This window comes from Entelurus aequoreus, linkage group LG20, assembly GCF_033978785.1.
Source record: "Entelurus aequoreus isolate RoL-2023_Sb linkage group LG20, RoL_Eaeq_v1.1, whole genome shotgun sequence".
Classification (NCBI taxonomy): Eukaryota; Metazoa; Chordata; class Actinopteri; order Syngnathiformes; family Syngnathidae; genus Entelurus; species Entelurus aequoreus.
In genome coordinates, this window is record NC_084750.1 from 26,283,560 (window position 1) to 26,308,337 (window position 24,778).

Genomic DNA, 24,778 nt, shown 5'->3' on the forward strand with positions numbered 1-24,778 from the left:
TACCATGAACTGGCCTACACCTTTCTTTGTGGTGCTCTCCGATGCATGTTATCATTTTACCTTTCTCCTTCTCCTCAAGCTTAACCACAAATAGATACAGACTTTGAGCCTCAATTTGCTGCACAGCTGCCGTTATGCCAATGTGTTTTCCTAAGATATTATTTTATTTTTAATGATAGAAGGGAGGAAAAGGGGGCAAAAATCATGTCCGATTTAGTTTTTTGGGTGGGTTGGGGGGTTTATTTCATGATAGCTACCAACTTCCAATACATAATATCTCTCAAATGACCCAATGCACCATCACTGAAGTGGGCGTAATCATTTTCAAAAATGTTTATTTTTAGGCCATTTATCCCCTCCCCCTGTGTCTGTGTGAAACCTGTGCTTGTCAGTGTCTGTGTGGTATACCTAATAGTGTGTGTGCAGTATGTGCACTCTTCTGTACAGTACAGTGTGCATGTCTGTTCACAGTATACAGTATTTCTTGCATAGTGCGTGCGTGTGTGTGCGCCCACACGCGCGGGGGGTTGAGGGGCCAAGACCATGTCAGGCCCAGGGGGCCAAAATTTCTTAATCCGCCCCTGGTTTTAACTTGTACTTTTGTCATTCCGGTGGATTCGGACACAATTTGAGGAAGTAAAGTAACCTCTTTGATCAAATGATAACCGAAATTACTTTTATATTAGCAATAGTTCCAAATGTTAGTGTCATTTACGAGTTTTCGAGGTGCACCTGAAAGCATCGACATTCGATCAGCGCATTGTTGACACATTGTAAGTCAACATCAAGTTAGGTTTTTTTCCCGACGAGTTAGGTTGTTTTCGAGCCTGGCATCAAACATATGGTAAGTTGTTCTTTTCTTCGACTTTCAGTGAATCTTTTCGGACTTTCTTATGTCGTTTTGTGAACGTGACGCCATCGTTCACGTCGTTTAAGTGGACCCCGACTTAAACAAGTTGAAAAACTTATTCGGGTGTTACCATTTAGTGGTCAATTGTACGGAATATGTACTGTTCTGCGGTGGTTCCCAACCACCGGGCCGCGGCCCGGTACCGGTCCGTGGATCGATCGGTACCGGGCTGCACAAGAAATAAAATATTTTTTTTATTTTATTTTTTATTAAATCAACATAACACAAGATACACTTACAATTAGTGCACCAACCCAAAAAACCTCCCTCACTCATTCACAATCATTCGCACAAAAGGGTTGTTTCTTTCTGTTATTAATATTTCTGGTTCCTACATTATATATCAATATACAGTCTGCAGGGATACAGTCCGTAAGCACACATGATTGTATTTTTTAATGACAAAAAAAACCCATCAACTTGAGTTTTATCGCCCCATTTTCAACCACTTGTTTTATTTATTTTTTTAAAACAAAATAACAGGTTTAATAAACAGTGTGTCATTGCAAGGTTGCACACAAGACTTTCAACTCTGCATAACGTCCTGTCAAAATGTCCGCTGGTGGGGTTTCAAAATTTGAGCGTCGCAATGTGTCCTCTTTTTACCGACTCCACATTTATAAAACTTTTTCATTTCAACCCCAATCTTCTTCTCCAACAAACAGACGTTGAACAACACACAAAATATGACGACAAAAGTTTCAGAGTGAAGGGGGGGAAAAGACAAAAGAGTCAATTGAAATACTTTCTTCTTCTTAAATAGAACTGAATAAAGTCATTTTGTTGGTAAGAAGTGTGGTTGTGTTGTGCAAATGGGAAAAGATACAAGTTCCCCCAAATCCAGATTTCTACCGCATCCCGTTTAGGCAGCAATGTACTTGTTGCATTTGGACCAAAAAATTCCTCTGGCCCGTTTAGTTAGCCAACAATGAACTATAACAGCTGAAAAGGCCAGATTTTTTCGGGCAGCCCGTTTAGGCAGGAAAACAAACGCATTTTCAACCACATTGCAATAAATGAGGCACTTCTGACTTCTACGACGTTTTTTTTTTTTTAACAATATAACTATATCTGAGGCCTGACAAAAAGTAGACTTTTAAATGATAGGTATTGTCTATTGATGTATTTGATGTCAATAAAGTAGTTAAAAAAAAAAGATTGATTCCTTTGCCATTTACGGCAGCTGAACATATCGTTACGGTTTCAAAATACTTTTTTATGTTTTGTGTGTAATATTTTATTTGACATTGCTATTCAAATAAAGATTACAAAAGGAAAACCATGGTAACAGTGACAGCGTGCATCAATTTAACTCATACTTGCCAACCTTGAGACCTCCAAATTCGGGAGATTTGGAGGGGGGGTTAAGGGGGGAGGAGTATATTTATAGCTAGAATTCACTGAAATGTAAGTATTTCTTGTATATATATATATATATATATATATATATATATATATATATATATATATATATATATATATATATATATATATATATATATATATATATAAAATAAATACTTGAATTTCAGTGTTCAATTACACGTATACACACATAACACTCCTCTACTCATCGTTGTATTTGAAAGTGCAATGCTTTGCAGCCAGTAGCACAGCCTTTGAAGGAGCGTAGGTATGGGCATGCAGTGTAATATTCTGGGTTGGAGTCAATAACAAGGCGAGGTGATGTAGTTACGTCTCTCTACTTCATACTTCAGAAGCGACTCCCACACTTGCCGTCAGGGTGCGCAATACAACGTAAACCGTTGGCCAACCAAAAAGTAACCACAAAACACTATACGGTATAGTGTTCTGTGGTTACTTTTTGGTTGGCCAAGCGGACGTGACGACAGGCTGTCCTCACTCAGGTCCGCACAGACCTGGAGGGGGCGTGCCTTAAGTCCGGCTGGAAATCGGGAGAAATTCGGGAGAATGGTTGTCCTGGGAGATTTTCGGGAGAGTCACTGAAATTCGGGAGTCTCTCGGAAAATTTGTGAGGGTTGGCAAGTATGACTTAACTGCTGCAAAACAAGTTGATGGAAGTGACGTAGTGTAGCGCTAATAACGTGTGATGTCATTCGAACAGCAAAACATGGCGTCCTCATCCGTCGCCAAGCTGGGCGGTCTGGTGATCGTCACTCAGGTCATCCCTCAGGATCAAGCTTCTATCCAGCTCCAGACGCCCGGAGGCGGCGCCGCGGAAGAGACCTCGACCCCTGTCTCCCCCTCCAAGATGGAGGATGATGTGCCCAAAGCGAACCTGGAGGGGGCGGTGCTGCTTGGCCTCGGGGTTAGTGAGCGTGTCCCGCCACGCATGAGCGGGCGATTTCATGTGTGTGTGTGTGTGTGTGTGTGTGTGCAGGTGGTCCAGGTGGTTATCGGGCTGCTGTCTGTTCTTTTCAGCTTGACCGCCGCCTACCCGCGGTTCCTAACGCTCCACGTGGCGTTCTGCGGCGGCGTGTTGGTGCGTTGGCGCGTCCGCCGCAGACTGTCGTTTTGTTTTTTTCCCCACTGATGAGTTTGTCTTTCTGCTCTTGAGCAGTTTGTGATTTCGGGCTGGATGGCAGCGTTATCGAGGAGGCGGGTCTCGTCGGCACGGGTGAGTCGATGACGTCATTTCCGCCGCGCTCTGATCGGCCGGCTTGATTATGGCCCCGCCTTGCAGATGTGGGCGTGTCTGTCGTTGAACGCTATCAGCGTACTGTTCAGCCTCGGAGGCATGGCCTACCTGGGCTGGGTGCTGGCCTCCGGCCCCATCTCTGAGCAATTGTGCGATGACCCCGACAGAGACAACTGGTGCGTCGGCCAACTATGGCCGCTAGACGTACGTTTACCAGCTCTAATAGTTGCCAGTGGGCGGAGCTTTGCCACACTCTTCCTGACAGAGGTGACGTGTGTCTTCCAGGTGCTCGTGTCGGGCCTGCGAGGTTTCTTCCTGGTTCTGCTCATCCTCCAGGCGTGTGTTGCCGTCGCCGCCTGCGTCCTCGCCACCATGGGCATCAGACAACTCTACCGCTACGTGCCCATCACGGTAAGGCGGGGCGCAGTGGCGTCGTTCCAGATGATTCGCGTGACCAAATACAGCCGCTGAGCAGACCTTTGACCCTTCAGGTGCCGATTGAGGAGCACCGCTGTGACGGCAGGAAAGAGGAGGAGCCACAGTCCCCCTGATAACAAATTATTGATAATTAAATTAATCAATACCATTAGCATTAACGACTTCCGTTTCATTAAATGCACCGAGTCGTGTGTGTGTGTGTGTGTGTGTGTGTGTGTGTTCTTGTATTTCTACCCTTCTTGAGACATCAACAAGGAAAAGTACCTTCCATAAGAGGACCGGTGAACAAGTTAGGACATAAATCATGGTCCCGATACGGAAAACCATTGCATCTAATAGAGAATGTCTCATTTGCACCCCTGGTGGTGAAAACCATCAAAATTAGGGTGGTCCCAAAAAGGAGGGATTTTTCAAATTGACTGTGTCTATTTTAAACAATATGGAAGTAGAATTGTCTCACATCAACTTATATATATCAATATGATATTAATACACATTAATACACAAAGAAGCGCTAATAAGGAGTCTGTTAAGCTAGAACTAGCCAGCGCCAGGCTGGATAATCCCTGCACACATAGCAATTCTTCTAGAATAATATACAACTCACATAATGTTTTTTCTGCGTCAGAGGTGGACATGCATTTTACTGAGGTGGCAAACAATCTAAAAATTCCTGTCATATCAATTCCTAGATATGGTCGAAATTATTTAAAGTGCACTATGCATAATAAACGTAACATTATTAATATTGCTACTACGGATACTTTCAACAAAAACTCCTCAAAACAGCCCACTACCTATAATATGGGCTTTTTAAACATAAGGTCATTGTCTTCCAAAACGTTATTAGTTAATGAAATCATCAGAGACAACAATCTTGATGTCGTTGGTTTAGCCGAGACCTGGCTCAAACCAGACGAATTTTTTGCGCTGGGTGAGGCGTCTCCTCCTGGCTATGCGGGAACGCATATTGCCCGCCCCATTAAAAGGGGTGGGGGTGTTGCACTAATATACAACAAAAACTTTAGCCTTACCTCGGACCTAAATAATAAATATAACTCGTTTGAGGTGCTCACTATGAGGTTTGTCACACCGCTGCCTCTCCACCTGGCTGTCATCTACCGCCCCCCTGGGCCCTATTCGGACTTTATCAATGAATTTTCAGAGTTCGTTGCTGATCTAGTGACGCACGCCGACAATATAATCATAATGGGAGACTTTAACATCCATATGAATACCCCATCGGACCCTCCATGCGTGGCGCTCCAGACTATAATTGATAGCTGTGGTCTTACACAAATAATAAACGAACCCACGCATCGCAACGGTAATACGATAGATCTAGTGCTTGTCAGGGGTGTCACCACCTCTAAAGTTACGATACTCCCGTACACTAAAGTAATGTCCGATCATTACCTTATAAAATTCGAAGTTCGGACTCATTGTCAACAAACTAATAATAATAATAATAACTACTATAGCAGCCGCAACATTAATACTGCCACAACGACGACTCTTACTGACCTACTGCCTTCAGTAATGGCACCTTTCCCAAATTATGTGGGCTCTATTGATAACCTCACTAACAACTTTAACGACGCCCTGCGCGACACCATTGATATTGTAGCACCGCTAAAGCTAAAAAGGGCCCCTAAAAGGCGTACCCCATGGTTTACAGAAGAAACTAAAGCCCAGAAATTATCATGTAGAAAGCTGGAACGCAAATGGCGTGCGACTAAACTTGAGGTTTTCCATCAAGCATGGAGTGATAGTTTAATAACCTATAAACGCATGCTTACCTCAGCTAAAGCTAAATATTACTCAAATCTCATCCACCTCAACAAAAATGATCCTAAATTTTTGTTTAGTACAGTAGCATCGCTAACCCAACAAGGGACTCCTCCCAGTAGCTCCACCCACTCAGCAGATGACTTTATGAATTTCTTTAATAAGAAAATTGAACTCATCAGAAAAGAGATTAAAGACAATGCATCCCAGCCACAACTGGGTTCTATTAACACAAATATGACTGTATATACGACGGACATTGCCCTCCAAAATAGTTTCTCTCTCTTTGATGAAATAACATTGGAGGAATTGTTAAAATGTGTAAATGGGACAAAACAAACAACATGTTTACTTGACCCAATTCCTGGGAAACTTATCAAGGAGCTTTTTGTTTTATTAGGTCCATCAGTGTTAAATATTATAAACCTATCACTTTCCTCTGGTACTGTTCCTCTAGCATTCAAAAAAGCGGTTATTCATCCTCTACTCAAAAGACCTAACCTCGATCCTGACCTCATGGTGAACTACCGGCCGGTGTCCCACCTACCGTTTATCTCGAAAATTCTCGAAAAAATTGTCGCACAGCAGCTAAATGAACACTTAGTGACTAACAATCTCTGTGAACCTTTTCAATCCGGTTTCAGGGCAAATCACTCTACGGAGACAGCCCTCACAAAAATGACTAATGATCTATTGCTGACGATGGATTCTGATGCTTCATCTATGTTGCTGCTTCTTGATCTTAGCGCCGCTTTCGATACTGTTGATCATAATATTTTATTAGAGCGTATCAAAACGCGTATTGGGATGTCAGACTTAGCCTTGTCTTGGTTTAACTCTTATCTTACTGACAGGATGCAGTGTGTCTCCCATAACAATGTGACCTCGGACTATGTTAAGGTAACGTGCGGAGTTCCCCAGGGTTCAGTTCTTGGCCCTGCACTCTTTAGTATTTACATGCTGCCGCTGGGTGACATCATACGCAAGTACGGTGTTAGCTTTCACTGTTATGCTGATGACACCCAACTCTACATGCCCCTAAAGCTGACCAACACGCCGGATTGTAGTCAGCTGGAGGCGTGTCTTAATGAAATTAAACAATGGATGTCCGCTAACTTTTTGCAACTCAACGCTAAGAAAACGGAAATGCTGATTATCGGTCCTGCTCAACACCAACATCTATTTAATAATACCACCTTAACATTTGACAACCAAACAATTAAACAAGGCGACTCGGTAAAGAATCTGGGTATTATCTTCGACCCAACTCTCTCGTTTGAGTCACACATTAAGAGTGTTACTAAAACGGCCTTCTTTCATCTCCGTAATATCGCTAAAATTCGTTCCATTTTGTCCACAAGCGATGCTGAGATCATTATCCATGCGTTCGTTACATCTCGTCTCGATTACTGTAACGTATTATTTTCGGGCCTCCCTATGTCTAGCATTAAAAGATTACAGATGGTACAAAATGCGGCTGCTAGACTTTTGACAAAAACAAGAAAGTTTGATCATATTACGCCTATACTGGCTCACTTGCACTGGCTTCCTGTGCACCTAAGATGCGACTTTAAGGTTTTACTACTTACGTATAAAATACTACACGGTCAAGCTCCTGCCTATCTTGACGATTGTATTGTACCATATGTCCCGGCAAGAAATCTGCGTTCAAAGAACTCCGGCTTATTAGTGATTCCCAGAGCCCAAAAAAAGTCTGCGGGCTATAGAGCGTTTTCTATTCGGGCTCCAATACTATGGAATGCCCTCCCGGTAAAAGTTAGAGATGCTACCTCAGTAGAAGCATTTAAGTCTCATCTTAAAACTCATTTGTATACTCTAGCCTTTAAATAGACTCCCTTTTTAGACCAGTTGATCTGCCGTTTCTTTTCTTTTCTTTTCTACTCTGCTCCGGGGTGGACCGCTAGCCTGTCCATCAGATGGGGACATCTCTACGCTGCTGACCCGTCTCCACTCGGGATGGTTCCCGCTGGCCCCACCATGGACTGGACTTTCGCTGATGTGTTGGACTTTCACAATATTATATCAGACCCACTCGACACCGAGGATGTCGTTGTGGCTTGTACAGCCCTTTGAGACACTTGTGATTTAGGGCTATATAAATAAACATTGATTGATTGATTGATTGATAATACATATGCATATATTAATAAATATACAAATACAGATGTGATATAAAAATAAATAAATCATTTGTATAAATAAACGTGTATTTGTAAATATATTTTTGAGATTTGAAAATATATACAAATAAAATGTATAAATATAAAAATGTGACGTACAAATAAATCAAGAATTTGTATAAATAAACGTGTATCTGTAAATATATTTTTGAGATTTTTATATAAATATGCTTGATTTTGTATTGAATTTGCACATGTGGATCGCTTTTTTGCTTTTGCGTCGATGAGACATTCCTCTCACAAACCAGATGCACAAATAAATGTGACCTACACACTCCCCTGAACTACCAGCAGAGGGCACTTTTACTAAAAGCAGGCTTTTTTCTCACATTGTGTCGACTTTTTTCTTATAAAATTGGGAACAATTTCTTATATTCTTTCTGTTTCTGTAATATTGCAATATTTTCTCGTAAAATTATTACTTTTTTAATGTAAAATTATTACTTTTTATTGCAAAATGGTGACATTTGTCATATAAAATTCTGACTTTTATCACAATATTGCCAATTTTTGGGTTGTTCTTGTAAAACAGTGAAATTATTTGAGTCAAATCATGACTTTTGACAAAATTTTGCCAAGTGGAGTTCCGATTAATATTATAATATTGCCAACATTTTTAAATTTTCTTATAAAAGTGTGACTTTTGTCGAGTAAATTTACGACTCTTTTCATAAAATTGCCAAAATTTTAAGCTTTTCTTGTAAAATTGCGACTGTTATTGAGTAAAATTCCAACTTTTATCATAATATTGCACAAATGTTCAGTTTTTCTTGTAAAATGTTGTCTTGCGTTGAGTAAAATTACAACTTTTATTATAATCCTGCCAACATTCCAAGTTTTTCTTGTGAAATTGTGACCTTTTTCTTGTGAAATTCACTATTAATTTTTCACAAGTTTCTTTATATTGGCATTGTATGTATATATTATTAATGTTGTAAATACAAATCTTTATACATCTAGAAAGGGTGGTCCTAAAGAGGTAGGCATTTTTCAGAGGTCTCAAGGAGGTAACAAATACACGCACACACACACGGTCTTGTGTGTGTGTGTGTGTGTGTGTGTGTGTGTGTGTGTGTGTGTGTGTGTGTGTGTGTGTGTGTGTGTGTGTGTGTGTGTGTGTGTGTGTGTGTGTGTGCGTGTATTCAATTCAAGTATATTAATATGGCATCAGTTCTTGACAAAAGCCCTGTCTAAATGGAGCAGGTCTAGAAGTTAAAGAGAACCTACTTGATCACGACATAGCATGTGTGTCTTAGTATATATGTTTGTTAAAATGTGTATATAAGCATGTGTGTGTTAACATGTGTGTGTTACTGTGGCATGTACGCTGAGGACTACCGTGAGAAGAGTAGGTGCAAGTGTTGACTTAATCGAATTGTGTCATTTCCCACAGCAGTCAGCGGACCCTGAAGCAGGGTCGTGTATAAGGCATAACCTTTATTGTGAAGTGTCGTACCGGATGTAGGGTCAAACTACATCTGTCTTGCAGGAAGTTAGCTGTTTTTGCTTCTGTCTCGTAAGTCCACAACTTTATACTAAATGTGTTAAAGTATTATGTTTGTCACGACATTGTTTGATAGATCGCACCGAATGTCCATTTTTATTACCGTGGACTGAGCTAGTTAGCGTTAGCAACAGCTTGTTGGTCGTCAATTATTAGCATTGGTTAGTATTGTTAGCAAAAAGACAATATTTTACTTTCGTGTGCAAAATTTCGAAGATTAATTGAGATACATGAAACCAGTATTATCAGACAGGTCTTGCTAAAATGATTCGAGTGATATAGGTATCATTTTAATGTGATAAATATTAAGAAAGGTATGGATTATTGAAACCGGTGATAATGCACTAATTTCCTGTCAACTTTCTAAAATGAAGGCAATATTTTTTAATATTACAAGTCTGACCTTTTAATAAAAAATATCCTCATTTCCTGTTGATTTATCCAATTTTAAAAAAGGTTGGTAATAAACCGAAAAGGTTTCATTATGCATTAATAATGTTAATTATTTTAAATACATGAATTCCAAAGTACTCCATTCTTCTTTAAAACAGCTAAAAGGAACCCACCAAACAAATTAACTTAAAATAATTATAAAAACCGAGAGAGCACAAGACCAATGTTTACAAAATAAAGGCCGAGAAAATAATGGCCAATCAGAGCGCAAAATGGCAGTCACGTGATCTAATCGTCACGTTGAATTAGAACATTTGGCTTCCAAAATATGTGTAGAAAAAGCAAATTGATAGCCCAGAATAAACAACCGTGCCATAAGTTATTTGAATAATACAGTAATGATATACATAAAGCACATCTACGGTGTATTTTTAACTGATTCAAAACATGAAATTAGCTTTGGAAGTAAGGGAAAATGTGACTAAACATGGCTGCTCAGACTTGGCTTGCGAGTCACAAAACAAGAGACCAGGGTCCAAAAATGTTTTGTTATGCGGAGGAGTTTTGTCGAGTGTAAACTTGGAAAATGTGGTGAGAGACTTTAGGTGCGAGGACTTGTTCAATCCGAAAACGTTGCTCAAACTCCCACCTCAGACAGCACTTGGCTCTCCACGTACCAGCGTAATGACCAACATTAAACTGCAGTAGCATAGTAGGCCTAAGTATCCATTACAAACAAGGCAGAGGTTTTATTTAACAAGTATATTTCATCATCTGGGCCACTGTAACATTACACACCGTTTGAACAGTAACACTGTGTTTGAATGTAAGAAAAAAACAACACTGTACTCACTAACCACGTTAAACCCAGATTCCGAACTAACAAAGGTCTTAACTCATTCTCTTTCTATGCCACATCAATGTGGAATGCGCTCCAAACAGGTATAAAAGAAAGGGCATCTCTATCTTCCTTCAAAACCGCAATAAAAGTTCACTTCCAGGCAGCTACAACCCTAAACTAACACCCTCCCCGGATTGCTAATAATCAAATGTAAACAATCAAATGCAGATACTTTTTCTTATGCCTTCTGATCTCTCTCTCTCTCTCTCTCTCTCTCTCTCTCTCTCTCTCTCTCTCTCTCTCTCTCTCTCTCTCTCTCTATGTCCACTACTTGATGTCCATATCCTACCCCCCCCCCTCCACACCCCTGATTGTAAATAATGTAAATAATTCTTCAATGTGATTATCTTGTGTGATGACTGTATTATGATGATAGTATATATGATAGTATATATCTGTATCATGAATCAATTTAAGTGGACCCCAACTTAAACAAGTTGAAAAACTTATTCGGGTGTTACCATTTAGTGGTCAATTGTACGGAATATGTACTTCACTGTGCAACCTACTAATAAAAGTCTCAATCAATCAATCAATCAATCAATCAATCAATCAATCAATCAATCAATCAATCAATCAAGTGATTCCTAGGCGTACCACTAGATGTAGCCTGCGTACCACCACAGTCTTGGAATCCCTAAATTAGGATATGTATTCCACCGTCGTCATCAGTATTGGTGTATAGTGGTGATGAAAACAACATGAACGCAGTTGTACTACAGCGTTCATGTACTACAGCTATTCAGATTGCACGATCAAGCGTGAAACGAGTGACCACTGCGGATATCCAGCCAGCGGCGAATACACACTTACCTATTTGATTTGTTCCTATTTACAGGCTTTAGCAACAACACCACTACTACATAAGTGATCACTGTGGTATTTTCCCAACTAAATGATTGTTGATACTTGCGTGCGTGTGTTTCACCTCGTAAGTGGCGCAACGTGGACTGACGGGGGCGCTAACGAGCAGGAGAACGAGGCGGGATGGAGAAGGTTCGCAGGGTTCTGGTGTCAGTGTGTCGGGATGGAGTGGCGCCACAGAATGTTCCCTTTCTTCAGGTGTGCGCGTGCATGGAAGTATTGTTGTAACAAAATTATTTGCAAAGGCGTAGCTCAATGTGTGTGTCTGTAATCCAATTCACGTGCCCGTGTACTAATGTGTGTTTGTATATCAATCTGTGTGTGTGGAATCCAATTCATGTGTCCGTGTACTAATGTGTGTTTGTATATCAATCTGTGTGTGTAATCCAATTCACGTACCCGTGTACTAATGTGTGTTTGTATATCAATCTGTGTGTGTGTAATCCAGTTCATGTGTCCGTGTACTAAGGTGTGTTTGTATATCAATCTGTGTGTGTGTGTGTGTGTGTGTGTGTAATCCAATTCATGTGTCCCTGTACTAATGTGTGTTTGCATATCAATGTGTGCGTCTGTAATCCAATTCACGGGCCCGTGTACTAATGTGTGTTTGTATATCAATGTCTGTGTGTGTGTAATCCAATTCATGTGTCCATGTACTAGTGTGTTTTTACTGCATATCAATCTGTGTGTGTGTAATCCAATTCATGTGTCCATGTACTAATGTGTGTTTGTATATCAATCTCTGTGTGTGTGGAATCCAATTCATGTGCCCGTGTACTAATGTGTGTTTGTATATCAATCTGTGTGTCTGTAATCCAATTCATGTGTCCGTGTACTAAGGTGTGTATCTGTATCTTAATCTGTGTGTGTGTGGAATCCAATTCATGTGTCCATGTAATAATCATTATTACATGGACACATGAACTAGATTACACACACACAGATTGATATACAGACACACATTTAATGTCTTTATATCAATCTGTGTGTGTGTAATCCAGCCATCCATTTTCTACCGCTTGTCCCTTTCGGTGTCGCAGAGGGTGCCGGAGCCTATCTCAGCCAATTCATGTGTCTGTGTGTGTGTATCTGTATCTCAATATGTGTGTCTGCAATCCAAATTGCGTGTCCATGTACTTATGTGTGTCTCTGTATCTCAATGTGTGTGTGTTGTCCACTTCACATGTCCATGTATTTGTGTGTGTCTGTATCTCAATCTGTGTGTGTGTAATCCAATTCATGTGTCCGTGTACTAAGGTGTGTATCTGTATCTCAATGTGTGAGTGTTGTCCAATTCACATGTCCATGTATTTGTGTGTGTCTGTATCTCAATTTGTGTGTGTGTAATCCAATTCATGTGTCCGTGTACTAAGGTGTGTATCTGTATCTCAATATGTGCGTCTGCAATCCAAATTACGTGTCCATGTACTTATGTGTGTAATCCAATTCATGTGTCCATGTACTAAGGTGTGTATCTGTATCTCAATCTGTGCGTCTGCAATCCAAATTACGTGTCCATGTACTTATGTGTGTCTCTGTATCTCTGTGTGTGTGTTGTCCAATTCACATGTCCATGTATTTGTGTGTGTCTGTATCTCAATCTGTGTGTGTGTAATCCAATTCATGTGTCCGTGTACTAAGGTGTGTATCTGTATCTCAATGTGTGAGTGTTGTCCAATTCACATGTCCATGTATTTGTGTGTGTCTGTATCTCAATCTGTGTGTGTGTAATCCAATTCATGTGTCCGTGTACTAAGGTGTGTATCTGTATCTCAATAGGTGCGTCTGCAATCCAAATTACGTGTCCATTTACTCATGTGTGTCTCTGTATCTCTGTGTGTGTGTAGTCCAATTCACATGTCCATGTATTTGTGTGTGTCTGTATCTCAATCTGTGAGTGTGTAATCCAATTCATGTGTCCGTGTACTAAGGTGTGTATCTGTACCTCAATCTGTGTGTGTGTGTGGAGTCCAATTGATGTGTCCATGTAATAATGGGTGTCTGTATATCAATCTGTGTGTGTCTAATCCATCCATCCATTTTCTACCGCTTGTCCCTTTCGGTGTCGCAGAGGGTGCTGGAGCCTATCTCAGCCAATTCATGTGTCTGTGTGTGTATCTGTATCTCAATATGTGTGTCTGCAATCCAAATTGCCTGTCAATGTATTTATGTGTGTGTCTGTATCTCAATGTGTGTGTGTAGTCCTTATCACATGTCCATGTATTTATGTGTGTGTCTGTATCTCAATCTGTGTGTGTGTAATCCAATTAATGTGTCCATATACTAATGTGTGTCTGTATATCACTCTTAGTGTGTGTGTGTGTAATCCAATTCACGTGTCCGTGTCCTAATGTTTGTGCCTGTATCTCAGTCTGTGTGTGTGCAATCTAATTCAGGTGTCTGTGTATTTATGTGTGTCTGTATCTCAATCTGTGTGTGTAATCAGATCTGAGTGTGCCTGTTCTAATTAGTGTGTCTGTATTATGATTTGTCTGTGGGTAAAAAAAAATCAAGATGTCCTGATTTCGATCTGTGCGTGTGTAAAAAAAAAAAAATGTTTTAAATAAAAAATGTGTGTGTCTGTATTCAGAATTGTGTAAAGCAAGAACCCTTGATAGGCTATTTAAACATGACTTTTGCTACACCTCTGTCGTGGAAGATGTGTTTGTGTGTATGAATTGGATTACACACACACAGGGACGGCGTGGCTCGGTTGATAGAACGGCCGTGTCAGCAACTTGAGGGTTACTGTTTCGATCCCCGGCTTGCAGCATCCTAGTCATGCACGTTGTGTCCTCGGCAAGACACTTCACCGTTGCTCCTGATGGGTCGTGGTTAGTGCCTTTCACGGCAGCTCCCGCCATCAGTGTGTGAAAGTGGAAATAGTGTCAAAGCGCTTTGCGTACCTTGAAGGTAGAAAAGTGCTATACAAGTATAACTTAAAAATAAAAATAAAAATTGTTCAGACTTTTGCGTGTGTAATACAATCGGTGTGTGCATATCCAGATTTGTGTGTGAATCAGGATCAGGTTTTTTACATTTTTACCCTATCATAATACGGACACACAAATTAAGACACGCACACGCGGACCTGATTACACACACAGATTGATATACAGACACATACATTAGTACAGTGTTTTTCAACCACTGTGCCGTGAGATACAGTCTGGTGTGCCGTGGGAAATTTCACCTATTTGGGTTAAAAATATTTTTTGCAAACCAGTAATTATAGTCTGAAAATGATGTGTTGTTGTTGAGTGTCGGTGTTGTTTAGAGCTCGGCAGAGTAACCGTGTAATACTCTTCCATATCAGTAGGTGGCAGCCGGTAGCTAATTGCTTTGTAGATGTCGGAAACAGCGGGAGGCAGTGTGAAGGTAAAAAATGTGTCTAATGCTTAAACCAAAAATAAAGAAAAGGTGAGTGCCCCTAAGAAAAGGCATTGAAGCTTAAGGAAGGCTATGCAGAACAAAACTAAAACTGAACTGGCTACAAAGTAAACAAAAACAGAATGCTGGACAACAGCAAAGACTTACTGTGGAGCAAAGACAATGTACCTCCGAACATGACATGACAATCAACAATATCCCCACAAAGAAGGATAAAAATAACTTAAATATTCTTGATTGCTAAAACAAAGCAGGTGCGGGGAATAGCGCTCAAAGGAAGACATGAAACTGCTACAGTAAAATACCAAAAAAAGAGAAAACGCCAACAAAATAGGAGCGCAAGACAAGAACTAAAACACTACACACAGGAAAACAGCAAAAAACTTAAAATAAGTCAGGGGGTGATGTGACTGGTGGTGACAGTACACCTACTTTGAGACAAGAGCTATATTGATGCATGCTTGGTTATGCTTTAAAGTCATATCCAACAATTTCGATAACGACTCTTTACTGTCAACTGAGTTTCGTTTTTTAATGATTTCTGCTGGTGGTGTGCCTCCGCATTTTTTCAACGCAAAAAATGGGCCTTGGCTCAAAAAAGGTTGAAAAACACTGCATTAGTACACAAACCCGTGAATTCGATTACAGACACACAGATTTAGATACGCGTTTGCAAATAATTTTGCTACAATAATGTGTGTGGGTGACTTTTCTCATTCTTTGAGTGCATGAACTCACCTTGGAGGCGGGTCTTCCTTCAGAGCGTCACAGGTCACTTTGGCGCTGCTGACCAGGTGAAGGTGCGCTGCTGGCTGGAGCGGAACCGCTTAATGGTTCTCAAAGACGACACGGACCGAGGAGTTCCCCTGAAGGTGCCACACGCGCACGGTCCTCACCAAAGTCACATGACCTGTGTCGTGATTGACAGCCGTCTTGGTGATGGGATGACATCATCGACACCGTTTGTTTTCATCGCCAGAGGGCCGCCTCCTGTCCCATCAAGCACCTGTCCGCCGAAGATGCAGCTGCCATCCCATTAGACATTCAGCAACGTGGAGTGGATGTGGGCGTGGCCATCATCCTGCAGACAGCCAACGAGCGGGTGTTGCTGACACGACGGGCGACGCAACTGCGGATATTCCCCAACGTTTGGGTTCCGCCTGGTGGGTGGCCACGTTCTACGCAGCCCCCCCGCTGGTAACCGCCTCCTAACGACCCTGCTTGTCTTTCCAACAGGTGGCCATGTTGAACCCGATGAGACGGTACGTTCTCTCAGACTTTTTAGTTTAGACGCCGACGTTGTGCTAGCGAGCAACATGTGTGCGTGCAGCTGCTGGTGGCAGGCCTCAGGGAATTGAAGGAGGAAACAGGATTGTATCTGGAAGCGGAACAGTTCCCAAGTCCAAAGGTTCTTGGTGTTTGGGAGGTGAGAGGGTGACGTTTAAATGGGGTCGGGGGGGATGTCAGTAAAAAAACTAAAGTGTTAGTAGTCAGTGTACCCCTCCAGGCTGAGCGCAGGACTCCCCCACAGACACCACCTGGTCATCTACCTGCTGCTGCGCTCATCACGCACGCACCTGCAACTTCAGGTAACTACTACGGAAGCATTATTGTAGCAAAACTATTTGCTAATGCGTATCTCAATCTGTGCGTCTGTAATCTGATTCACGTGTCTGTGGACTAGTTTGTGTGTCTGTATCTCAATCTGTGTGTGTGTAATCCAATTTATGTGTCTGTATCTCAATCTGTGTGTGTGTAATCCAATTCGTGTGTCCGTGTACTAATTTGTGTGTCTGTATCTCAATCTGTGTGTGTGTAATCCGATTTATGTGTCTGTATCTCAATCTGTGTGTGTAATCCAATTTATATGTCTGTATCTCAATCTGTGTGTGTGTAATCCAATTTATGTGTCTGTATCTCAATCTGTGTGTGTAATCAGGCATGTGATTTTTCCGTCTAAAGTCGGAATTCCGTCTTTTTTAATCTCGGGGGAAAAAAAAAATGTATCTCCCGTTTTTCCGTTTTTTTTTCCGACCCTAAATCAAGATTCGAGACGTAGTTTATATTATGCCGTAGTTGATTGGTCGATATGTTCCTTGTGACCAATCAGGACATCTGTTATGAATGATGACGTTAATAACGTCATCATTCATAATGGTTATCACCGCCATTTTCCATATGTAAACGATGTCGGTTCTCGAGAAAAAGGACGCTTTACGAGTAAAAGAAATTGATAAACATGTCCAAAATAAGTTCAGATGGGACTGGATGGAAAGGGAAATCACTGATACTGTTGGGAAGAAGAAAGTTACGACTTTGTTCGGTGATTTTATTCGGAAAATCGATCGTCCCGGAAAGGTTTTGTGCAAGTGGTGTCATGATAATATTGACTATGGATCACGAGGTTTCAAGGCTTTGGAAGTACATGCGAAACGCCAAAAACATATGAAACAACTTGAAGCAAGGAAAACAAACTTTTCACTAGCTGGTACTTTTGGATGTCAACCGAAAGTGAGCAAACCTTACGGACTTCATCTTTTGTTTAAACTGCCGTAGACATCGAGAGGAAAGATCCACCCACTTCAGTTGTTAATAATGAGGTAAGCTAAAAAATATTTGCTTGCGAAATACGCATGTTTGCTTTAAATATTAACCAATTATTGCTTTGCGAAATATAAATGGGTTTTTCTAAAAATAAAAAGCCATGTGAAAATATATTATGAAATTACAGAAATTCAAAGAGTCGCATTATTGATTCCAGTTAACAATTTATTTGAAATAAATTTGCATATAATACTATTTTGTAATATTATGTTCTTTTGTAGTCTGTTGAAACTATTGTCAGTGGTGTAACAATCTTGAAGGTAAATATTTTCACACTTGTTTCATGCAATATGTCAGTGTCCTCACATTATTATTATTATTTCCTATTTTCAAATATGAGTAAACAATACTAAACATGTTTAATTATTTTCATAAATGTATATCCTATTTTGGCGAAAAGAATGAAATGTTTACATTACATTACATTACATGAACTGAAGTAATGTGGTAATACTGTAAATAAACTGTAGATAATAACACTGATCGATGTGACACCTGTGGATGTGAAATGAACACAAGATGTAAATATTAGTGACTAAATACTGTTGGGACTGAACCATATACAGTGATTCATTAGGATAATTGGGTTATGTATGTTCTATTAATGATGTTTTCATGTCTTTAAACACTAAAATATTTTCTTCAAATGGTGCTGTCTTTGTTAATTTTAGCATGTTAAATTGGTGAAAAACCAGGAGCTTCGGGGGGCAACGCCCCCCTTGTCCCCACCAGGGCGCTGCCCTGGACCTGGCTGGGGGCCTTCGTCCCCCAGACCCCCGGAAATGTTTTCAGTCTTTTTCATTGTGGTCAAATCACATGCCTGGTAATCCAATTTATGTGTCTGTATCTCAATCTGTGTGTGTGTAATCCAATTCATGTGTCCGTGTACTAATTTGTGTGTCTGTATCTCAATATGTGTGTGTGTAATCCGATTCATGTGTCCGTGTACTAATTTGTGTGTCTGTATCTCAATCTGTGTGTGTGTAATCCAATTCGTGTGTCCGTGTACTAATTTGTGTGTCTGTATCTCAATCTGTGTGTGTGTAATCTGATTTATGTGTCTGTATCTCAATCTGTGTGTGTGTAATCCAATTCGTGTGTCCGTGTACTAATTTGTGTGTCTGTATCTCAATCTGTGTGTGTGTAATCTGATTTATGTGTCTGTATCTCAATCTGTGTGTGCAATCCAATTTATGTGTCTGTATCTCAATCTGTGTGTGTGTAATCCAATTTATGTGTCTGTATCTCAATCTGTGTGTGTAATCCAATTTATGTGTCTGTATCTCAATCTGTGTGTGTGTAATCCAATTCATGTGTCCGTGTACTAATTTGTGTGTCTGTATCTCAATCTGTGTGTGTGTAATACGATTCATGTGTCCGTGTACTAATTTGTGTGTCTGTATCTCAATCTGTGTGTGTGTAATCCGATTCATGTGTCCATGTACTAATTTGTGTGTCTGTATCTTCCGCCCGAGTGCAGCTGGGATAAACTCCTACATCCCCCGCAACCCCGAGAGGGACAAGCGGTAGAAAATGGATGGATGCATGTATCTCAATCTGTTAGTGTAATCAGGTCTGTGTGTGTGTGTTTTAATTTGTGTCCGTATTTCCATTGATGTGTGTGTGAAAGAAAAAAAATATGTCTGTCCGTATTTCGATATGTGTGTGTGGGAAAAAAACGTGAGTTTGTGCATTCCGATTTGTGTGTAGCAACAACGCTGTCTTTTAACATGAAACTTTTACAATTTGTCAGTATTTTGATTTGTGTGTGTGTAAAAAACCCCAAATTGAAATACGGACACACAAATTAAAACACGCACACCAGGATCTAGATCTTTTTACGTGTAACTTTTAGACTTAGACTTAGACAAACTTTATTGATCAACAAGGGAAATTGTTCCACACAGTAGCTCAGTTTCAAAGGATGGAAAGGATAATGCAGGTATTAAGTAGACTACAAATGTACCATAGTAGCAATATAAAATATAACATATGTAATATTTACATATTACATATACAGTATATAATATATACTGATATATTATAGTATAATATTATTTTATATTTGTATATAATATATAAAATATATAATAAATCCCAATTACCATGTACAATATTACAGTATATGTAACAGCTGCAGCAAAATAACGAAATTGGGATTTTTGGGTCCAAATTTCGATTTGTGTGTGTGTAAAAAAAATATATATATATATGTCTGTCTGTATTGCAATCTGTGTGTGTGTGTGATAAAAAAAAAACGTCTGTGTATTCCGATTAGTGTAGCAACACCCCTTTCTTTATACACGCAACTTTTACAATTCGCGTGTACGTATTTCGAGTTGTGTGTGTGTGTAAAGAAACCCAAATTGAAATACGGACACACAAATTAACACACACACACACCAGGATCTAATTACACACACAGAGATTGAGATATAGACACACAAATCTTACACAGCAGAAGTGTCGCAAAAGTCATGTGTAAAAAGACAGCTAATCAGGGTTCCTGCTTAACACAAATCTGAATACACAAACACACACATTTTTTACACACACCCATCCATCCATTTCTACGGCTTATTCCCTTCGCACACTCAGATAAAAAATCGGACGGACAGATTTTTTTTTTTTACACACACGCACAGACACACGCCGATTCTTGTATTTGTTACCTTCTTGAGACCTCCGAAAAAGGCCTACCTCTTTAGGACCACCCTTTCTAGATCTATAAAGATTTATATTTACAACATTAATAATATATACATGCTATGTAAATATAAAGAAACTTTATTTTATTTTTTTTGTAATTGGTTTTTAATCTTCATTATTTACTTCAAGTTATTACAGTATGTCTCTATATACAATTTTAAATTTTTTAAATTAGTTTTGGCCAAAAGGGCCGCATTTCAATTTCTTACACACGCGTGTTATTACATATGTTGGCCAGAGGGTTGCTGTCTCAAGAAGGGTAGATATACAAGAATACCCACCCACACACACACACACACGTGTTCTTGTATTTGTTACCTTCTTAAGACTTCCGAAAAATGCCTGCCTCTTTAGGACCACCCTTTCTAGATATATAAAGATTTATATTTACAACATTAATAATATATACATACTATGTAAATATAAAAAAGGTAACTTTTGTTATTTTTTTATTACATTTTTTTTTTGTAATTGTTTTTTAATTTTCTTTATTTACTTCGTTATTACAGTATGTCTCTATATATATATATATAAAAAATAAAAAAAAATCAATTAATTTTGGCCAAAGTGGGCACATTTACATTTCTTACACACACTTGTTATTACATATGTTGGCCAGAGGGGGAGCACTTCAAATTTTTAAAAGATTAAATTAAAGATTAACACACACTTGTTACTTTATATGTTGACCTGAGGGGTATATGTTGGACCCCCCCCCCCACACACACACACACACACACACACACACACACACACAGGGGGTGATCGAGGGTGATGGGTCAAATGCAGAGAATAATTTCGCCACACCTAGTGTGTGTGTGACAATCATTGGTACTTTAACTTTAACTTTAACAGACATCGAAATACTTCACTCAAATTTTTTTTACACACACACGGATCCAAATTAAAACACACACACAGAGATTTGATTACACACACGCAAATTAAAATACGGACACAAAAATTAAAACACGTGCACAAGGATCTGATTACACACACACAGATTGAGATTCAGACACACAAATTAGTACACTGACACCTGCATGGGATTACAGAGTGAGATACACATTTGCAAATAGTTTTGCTACAATAAGACTTCCGTAACCACACTTGCTCATTCGTTCATGTACTTGGTCTTGTATGCATTCATTCATCGTTGCATGTTAGCATGCTTAAGCTTAAAAAAGCAACGGAATTGGTTACGCCACCAGGACTGTCTGCGCCCCTCCCCCGCCGAGGTCAGCGCTTGTCTTTGGGCCGACGTCCGGCTGGTCGGCGCTGTTGTGTCGGCGACAGACGGACACGACGGCGAGGTCCACGCGGACCGCCTTCCTGCCGCCATCAGGTGTGACCGCCGAATGTTTTGAGTCGAGGCACGCCCTAGTGACCTTTCGCCCTGTCCTACTCCCTCCACCTCCCCCGCAGGGTGTCGGAGGTGTGCCCTGAGGGAGGACTGCGGGACGCCACGCTACCGCTGAGCGTCTTGGTCAGCCGGATACCTTCCAGTGGTCCGGATGTAGAGCGGGTCAGCACTGGGACAAAGTTTGCTCTGGACCTGTGGCTGAAGACCACCAAAGAGACGACTTCTGACCCCCACCCTTGTCAAACAAATGATGATGTCACTGACCAGCACGTGAAATAAATAAAAAAAATTTAAAAAGTAGTTAAAACTAATTGTACATATGGTTTTCTACACCAAAATTCATGTATTTATTATTCAACTTCTTCTTCTTCTCCAGATTTTGGCGCGCTCTACCTCCACATTTTCCCCCCCGATTCAATCCCTTCCAACTTCAAACTGTTCAGCCTATTCGGGAATCGCAGGCTTTCCCATACTTCCCAAAATTCCCAGATTTCCCAGAATTCCAGGTTTGCCGGGACATTTTCCCCATTCGAAAAGAATTGGGCATTTTTCAAACTTCAACCATTTCCACATTTTTCAACTGATTCAAACCATTCCACCTTCAACACATTCACCGTTATGGAAATTCAAGTTACCTTTTTTCCAAGTTAAAAAAAATTCAAGGATTTTCCAGAACTCCTGGTTTTCCAAAGCCCTATTTCCACCCTTTTTTCTGGCGACTACTCCTCCCACATTTTTCAACCGTTCCACCGTCAAAACATTCCTCTTAATCAGGACAAAAAACTAAGTTGTTTTTTGAACTGGAAATATTCCGTAATTCCATTTCTCAATTCAACATGTTACTACTTCAACATTTCTCGACCGATTTGAAAAATTTCAACACTAACCATTTCAACTCATTCAGACCATTCAAGTTTTTTTTTACCATTTTCAAAAAAAATCCCGCTTTTCCCGAAATTCCCAAATTGTTTGGAAATTCCCATTGAAATCAATGGGACATTTTTCAAAGTTCCCCAACTCCCACATTTTTCATCTGACTCACACGGTTCCAACTTCAAAATATTCAGCGTGTTTGGTAATTGTGTGCTCTACTTCAACAATTCTAAACAAGAATTCAGGATTTCAGTTCAACTTCAGCATTGGAGCATTAACACGCAATTCCTTCAGGAATTTCCTCATCTAATTTTCATTGAGGGCCACATCGCAGTTATGGCTGCCGTCAGTGGGTCACTTGTAACTATATATGAATTTAAATGTTTAATTGCCTTGTGGAATTATTATACAATTTCCTTTGCCAGTCATTCTCAAACTTCACCAAGAAGCACCTTAGAAAACACTTGGCTCTCCAAGTACCACCGTAATGACCAACATCAAAATACAGTAGCGTAGCAGGCCTAAGTATTCATAACAAAAAACAAGGCAGAGGTTTTACTTGACAAGTACATTTGATATTTTTGACATTACATACAGTTTGAACAGTAACACGGTGTTTAAATATAGGTTAATAAAACCCTGTTATCAAATAATGAATCAAATCTTTGGCTTACCACTAGATGGAGCCTGTGCGTACCATAGTTTGAGAATCACTTGCCTATGTATTTGATTATTAGATATTTTACGTAAAAATTGATGGATAACTTGCTTTGAAATCATAAGTCAAAGTGGCAAGCAGATATGATTGTAAGATACATCCAAGGGTGCACTGGGACACATCATCAGTGATATGCCTGACATCATTGAGGGTTTGTAGATGTCGGGATCATGGTTTGTTGTCGTGATCACAATATGCAATTGTCCACGTTAATCAATTCATGGTACAAATATATACTATCAGCATAATACAGTCATTACACAAGTTAATCATCAGAGTATATACATTGAATTATTTACATTATTTACAATCCGGGGGGGTGGAATGAGGAGGGGGTTGGGGCGGGGGGGTTAGGTTTGGTTGCTATCAGCACTTCAGTCATCAACAATTATATCATCTGAGAAATGGACATTGTAACAGTGTAGGTCTGACTTCATAGGATATGTACAGCGAGGAGTGAACATAGTGAGCTCAGAAAGCATAAGAACAAGTATATACATTTGATTATTTACATTTGATTATTAAAAATCCGGGGAGGTGGGATGTGGTGGGGGAGGGGGTTTGGCTAGGGTTGTAGCTGCCTGGAGGTGTTCTTTTAGTGCGGTTTTGAAGGAGGATAGAGATGCACTTTATTTTACACCTGTTGGGAGTGCATTCCATATTGATGTGGCATAGAAGGAGAATGAGTTAAAACCTTTGTTGGATCGGAATCTGGATTTGACGTGGTTTGTGGAGCTCCCCCTGGTGTTGTGGGGTACTTGAAGGTATGCCAAGGGGTACGTGAGATTTTTAAAAAATATTCTAAAAATAGCAACAATTCAAAAATCCTTTATAAATAAATTTATTGAATAATACTTTAACAAAATATGAATGTAAGTTCATAAACTGAACATCAAATCAAGTAGGCTATTCCATTCATTACAATGCAACAATGTTCAGTGTTGACAGCTAGATTTTTTGTGGATATGTTCCATAAATATTGATGTTAAAGATTTCTTTTTTTGTGAAGAAATGTTTAGAATTAAGTTCATGAATCCAGTTGGATCTCTATTACAATCCCCAAAGAGGGCACTTTAAGTTGATGATTACTTCTACCGGTATGTGTAGAAATCTTTATTTATAATTGAATCACTTGTTTATTTTTCAACAAGTTTTTAGTTATTTTTATATATTTTTTTCCAAATAGTTCAAGAAAGACCACTACAAATGAGCAATATTTTGCACTGTTATACAATTTACTAAATCAGAAACTGATGATATAGTGCTGTATTTTACTTCTTTATCTCTTTTTTTCAACCAAAAATGCTTTGCTCTGATTAGGAGGTACTTGAATTTAAAAAAAATTCACAGGGGGTACATCACTGAAAAAAGGTTGAGAACCACTGGTATAGAGGAACCTCATACACCAACAGAGGGCCAGATATTTATATTTTTACAAAAAGTTTAATACAGTGTTATATATTTGTTGCATGATGAGATAATATTGAAGTTTAATTATTTGC

General features: G+C 39.7%; 2 protein-coding genes across 3 annotated transcripts; both read left to right on the forward strand.

Moving 5' to 3' along the window:
* The first annotated feature begins 590 nt into the window (after positions 1-590).
* Positions 591-4,427, forward strand: LOC133635644 (uncharacterized). Of its 2 annotated transcripts, XM_062028877.1 has the most exons (8): positions 591-844; positions 2,779-2,917; positions 2,997-3,200; positions 3,273-3,374; positions 3,453-3,509; positions 3,576-3,734; positions 3,816-3,941; positions 4,022-4,427. In XM_062028877.1, exons 3-8 carry the CDS (start codon positions 3,003-3,005, stop codon positions 4,079-4,081), a joined length of 702 nt encoding a protein of 233 aa, XP_061884861.1. In that variant the 5' UTR covers positions 591-844; positions 2,779-2,917; positions 2,997-3,002; the 3' UTR covers positions 4,082-4,427. The 2 variants fall into 2 exon arrangements, with proteins under 2 accessions (XP_061884861.1, XP_061884860.1); XM_062028876.1 differs by lacking the exon at positions 2,779-2,917.
* Positions 4,428-8,790: 4,363 nt separating this feature from the next.
* Positions 8,791-21,964, forward strand: nudt17 (nudix (nucleoside diphosphate linked moiety X)-type motif 17). Its single transcript, XM_062028969.1, has 9 exons — positions 8,791-9,473; positions 11,692-11,817; positions 15,771-15,881; positions 15,989-16,172; positions 16,246-16,271; positions 16,340-16,435; positions 16,500-16,598; positions 21,534-21,667; positions 21,748-21,964. The coding sequence occupies exons 2-9, from the start codon at positions 11,743-11,745 to the stop codon at positions 21,962-21,964; spliced, it is 942 nt and encodes a 313-aa protein (XP_061884953.1). The 5' UTR covers positions 8,791-9,473; positions 11,692-11,742.
* Positions 21,965-24,778: the final 2,814 nt, after the last annotated feature.

Coding starts and splice junctions, on each gene's coding strand:
- LOC133635644 (XM_062028876.1), top strand. Junction 3,375..3,452: donor CGTTCTGCGGCGGCGTGTTG/GTGCGTTGGCGC, acceptor GCTCTTGAGCAG/TTTGTGATTTCGGGCTGGAT. Junction 3,735..3,815: donor GCCAACTATGGCCGCTAGAC/GTACGTTTACCA, acceptor TGTGTCTTCCAG/GTGCTCGTGTCGGGCCTGCG.
- nudt17 (XM_062028969.1), top strand. CDS start 11,743: ATGGAGAAGGTTCGCAGGGTTCTGGTGTCAGTGTGTCGGGATGGAGTG. Junction 15,882..15,988: donor ACCGAGGAGTTCCCCTGAAG/GTGCCACACGCG, acceptor TTTCATCGCCAG/AGGGCCGCCTCCTGTCCCAT. Junction 16,436..16,499: donor AGGTTCTTGGTGTTTGGGAG/GTGAGAGGGTGA, acceptor AAGTGTTAGTAG/TCAGTGTACCCCTCCAGGCT.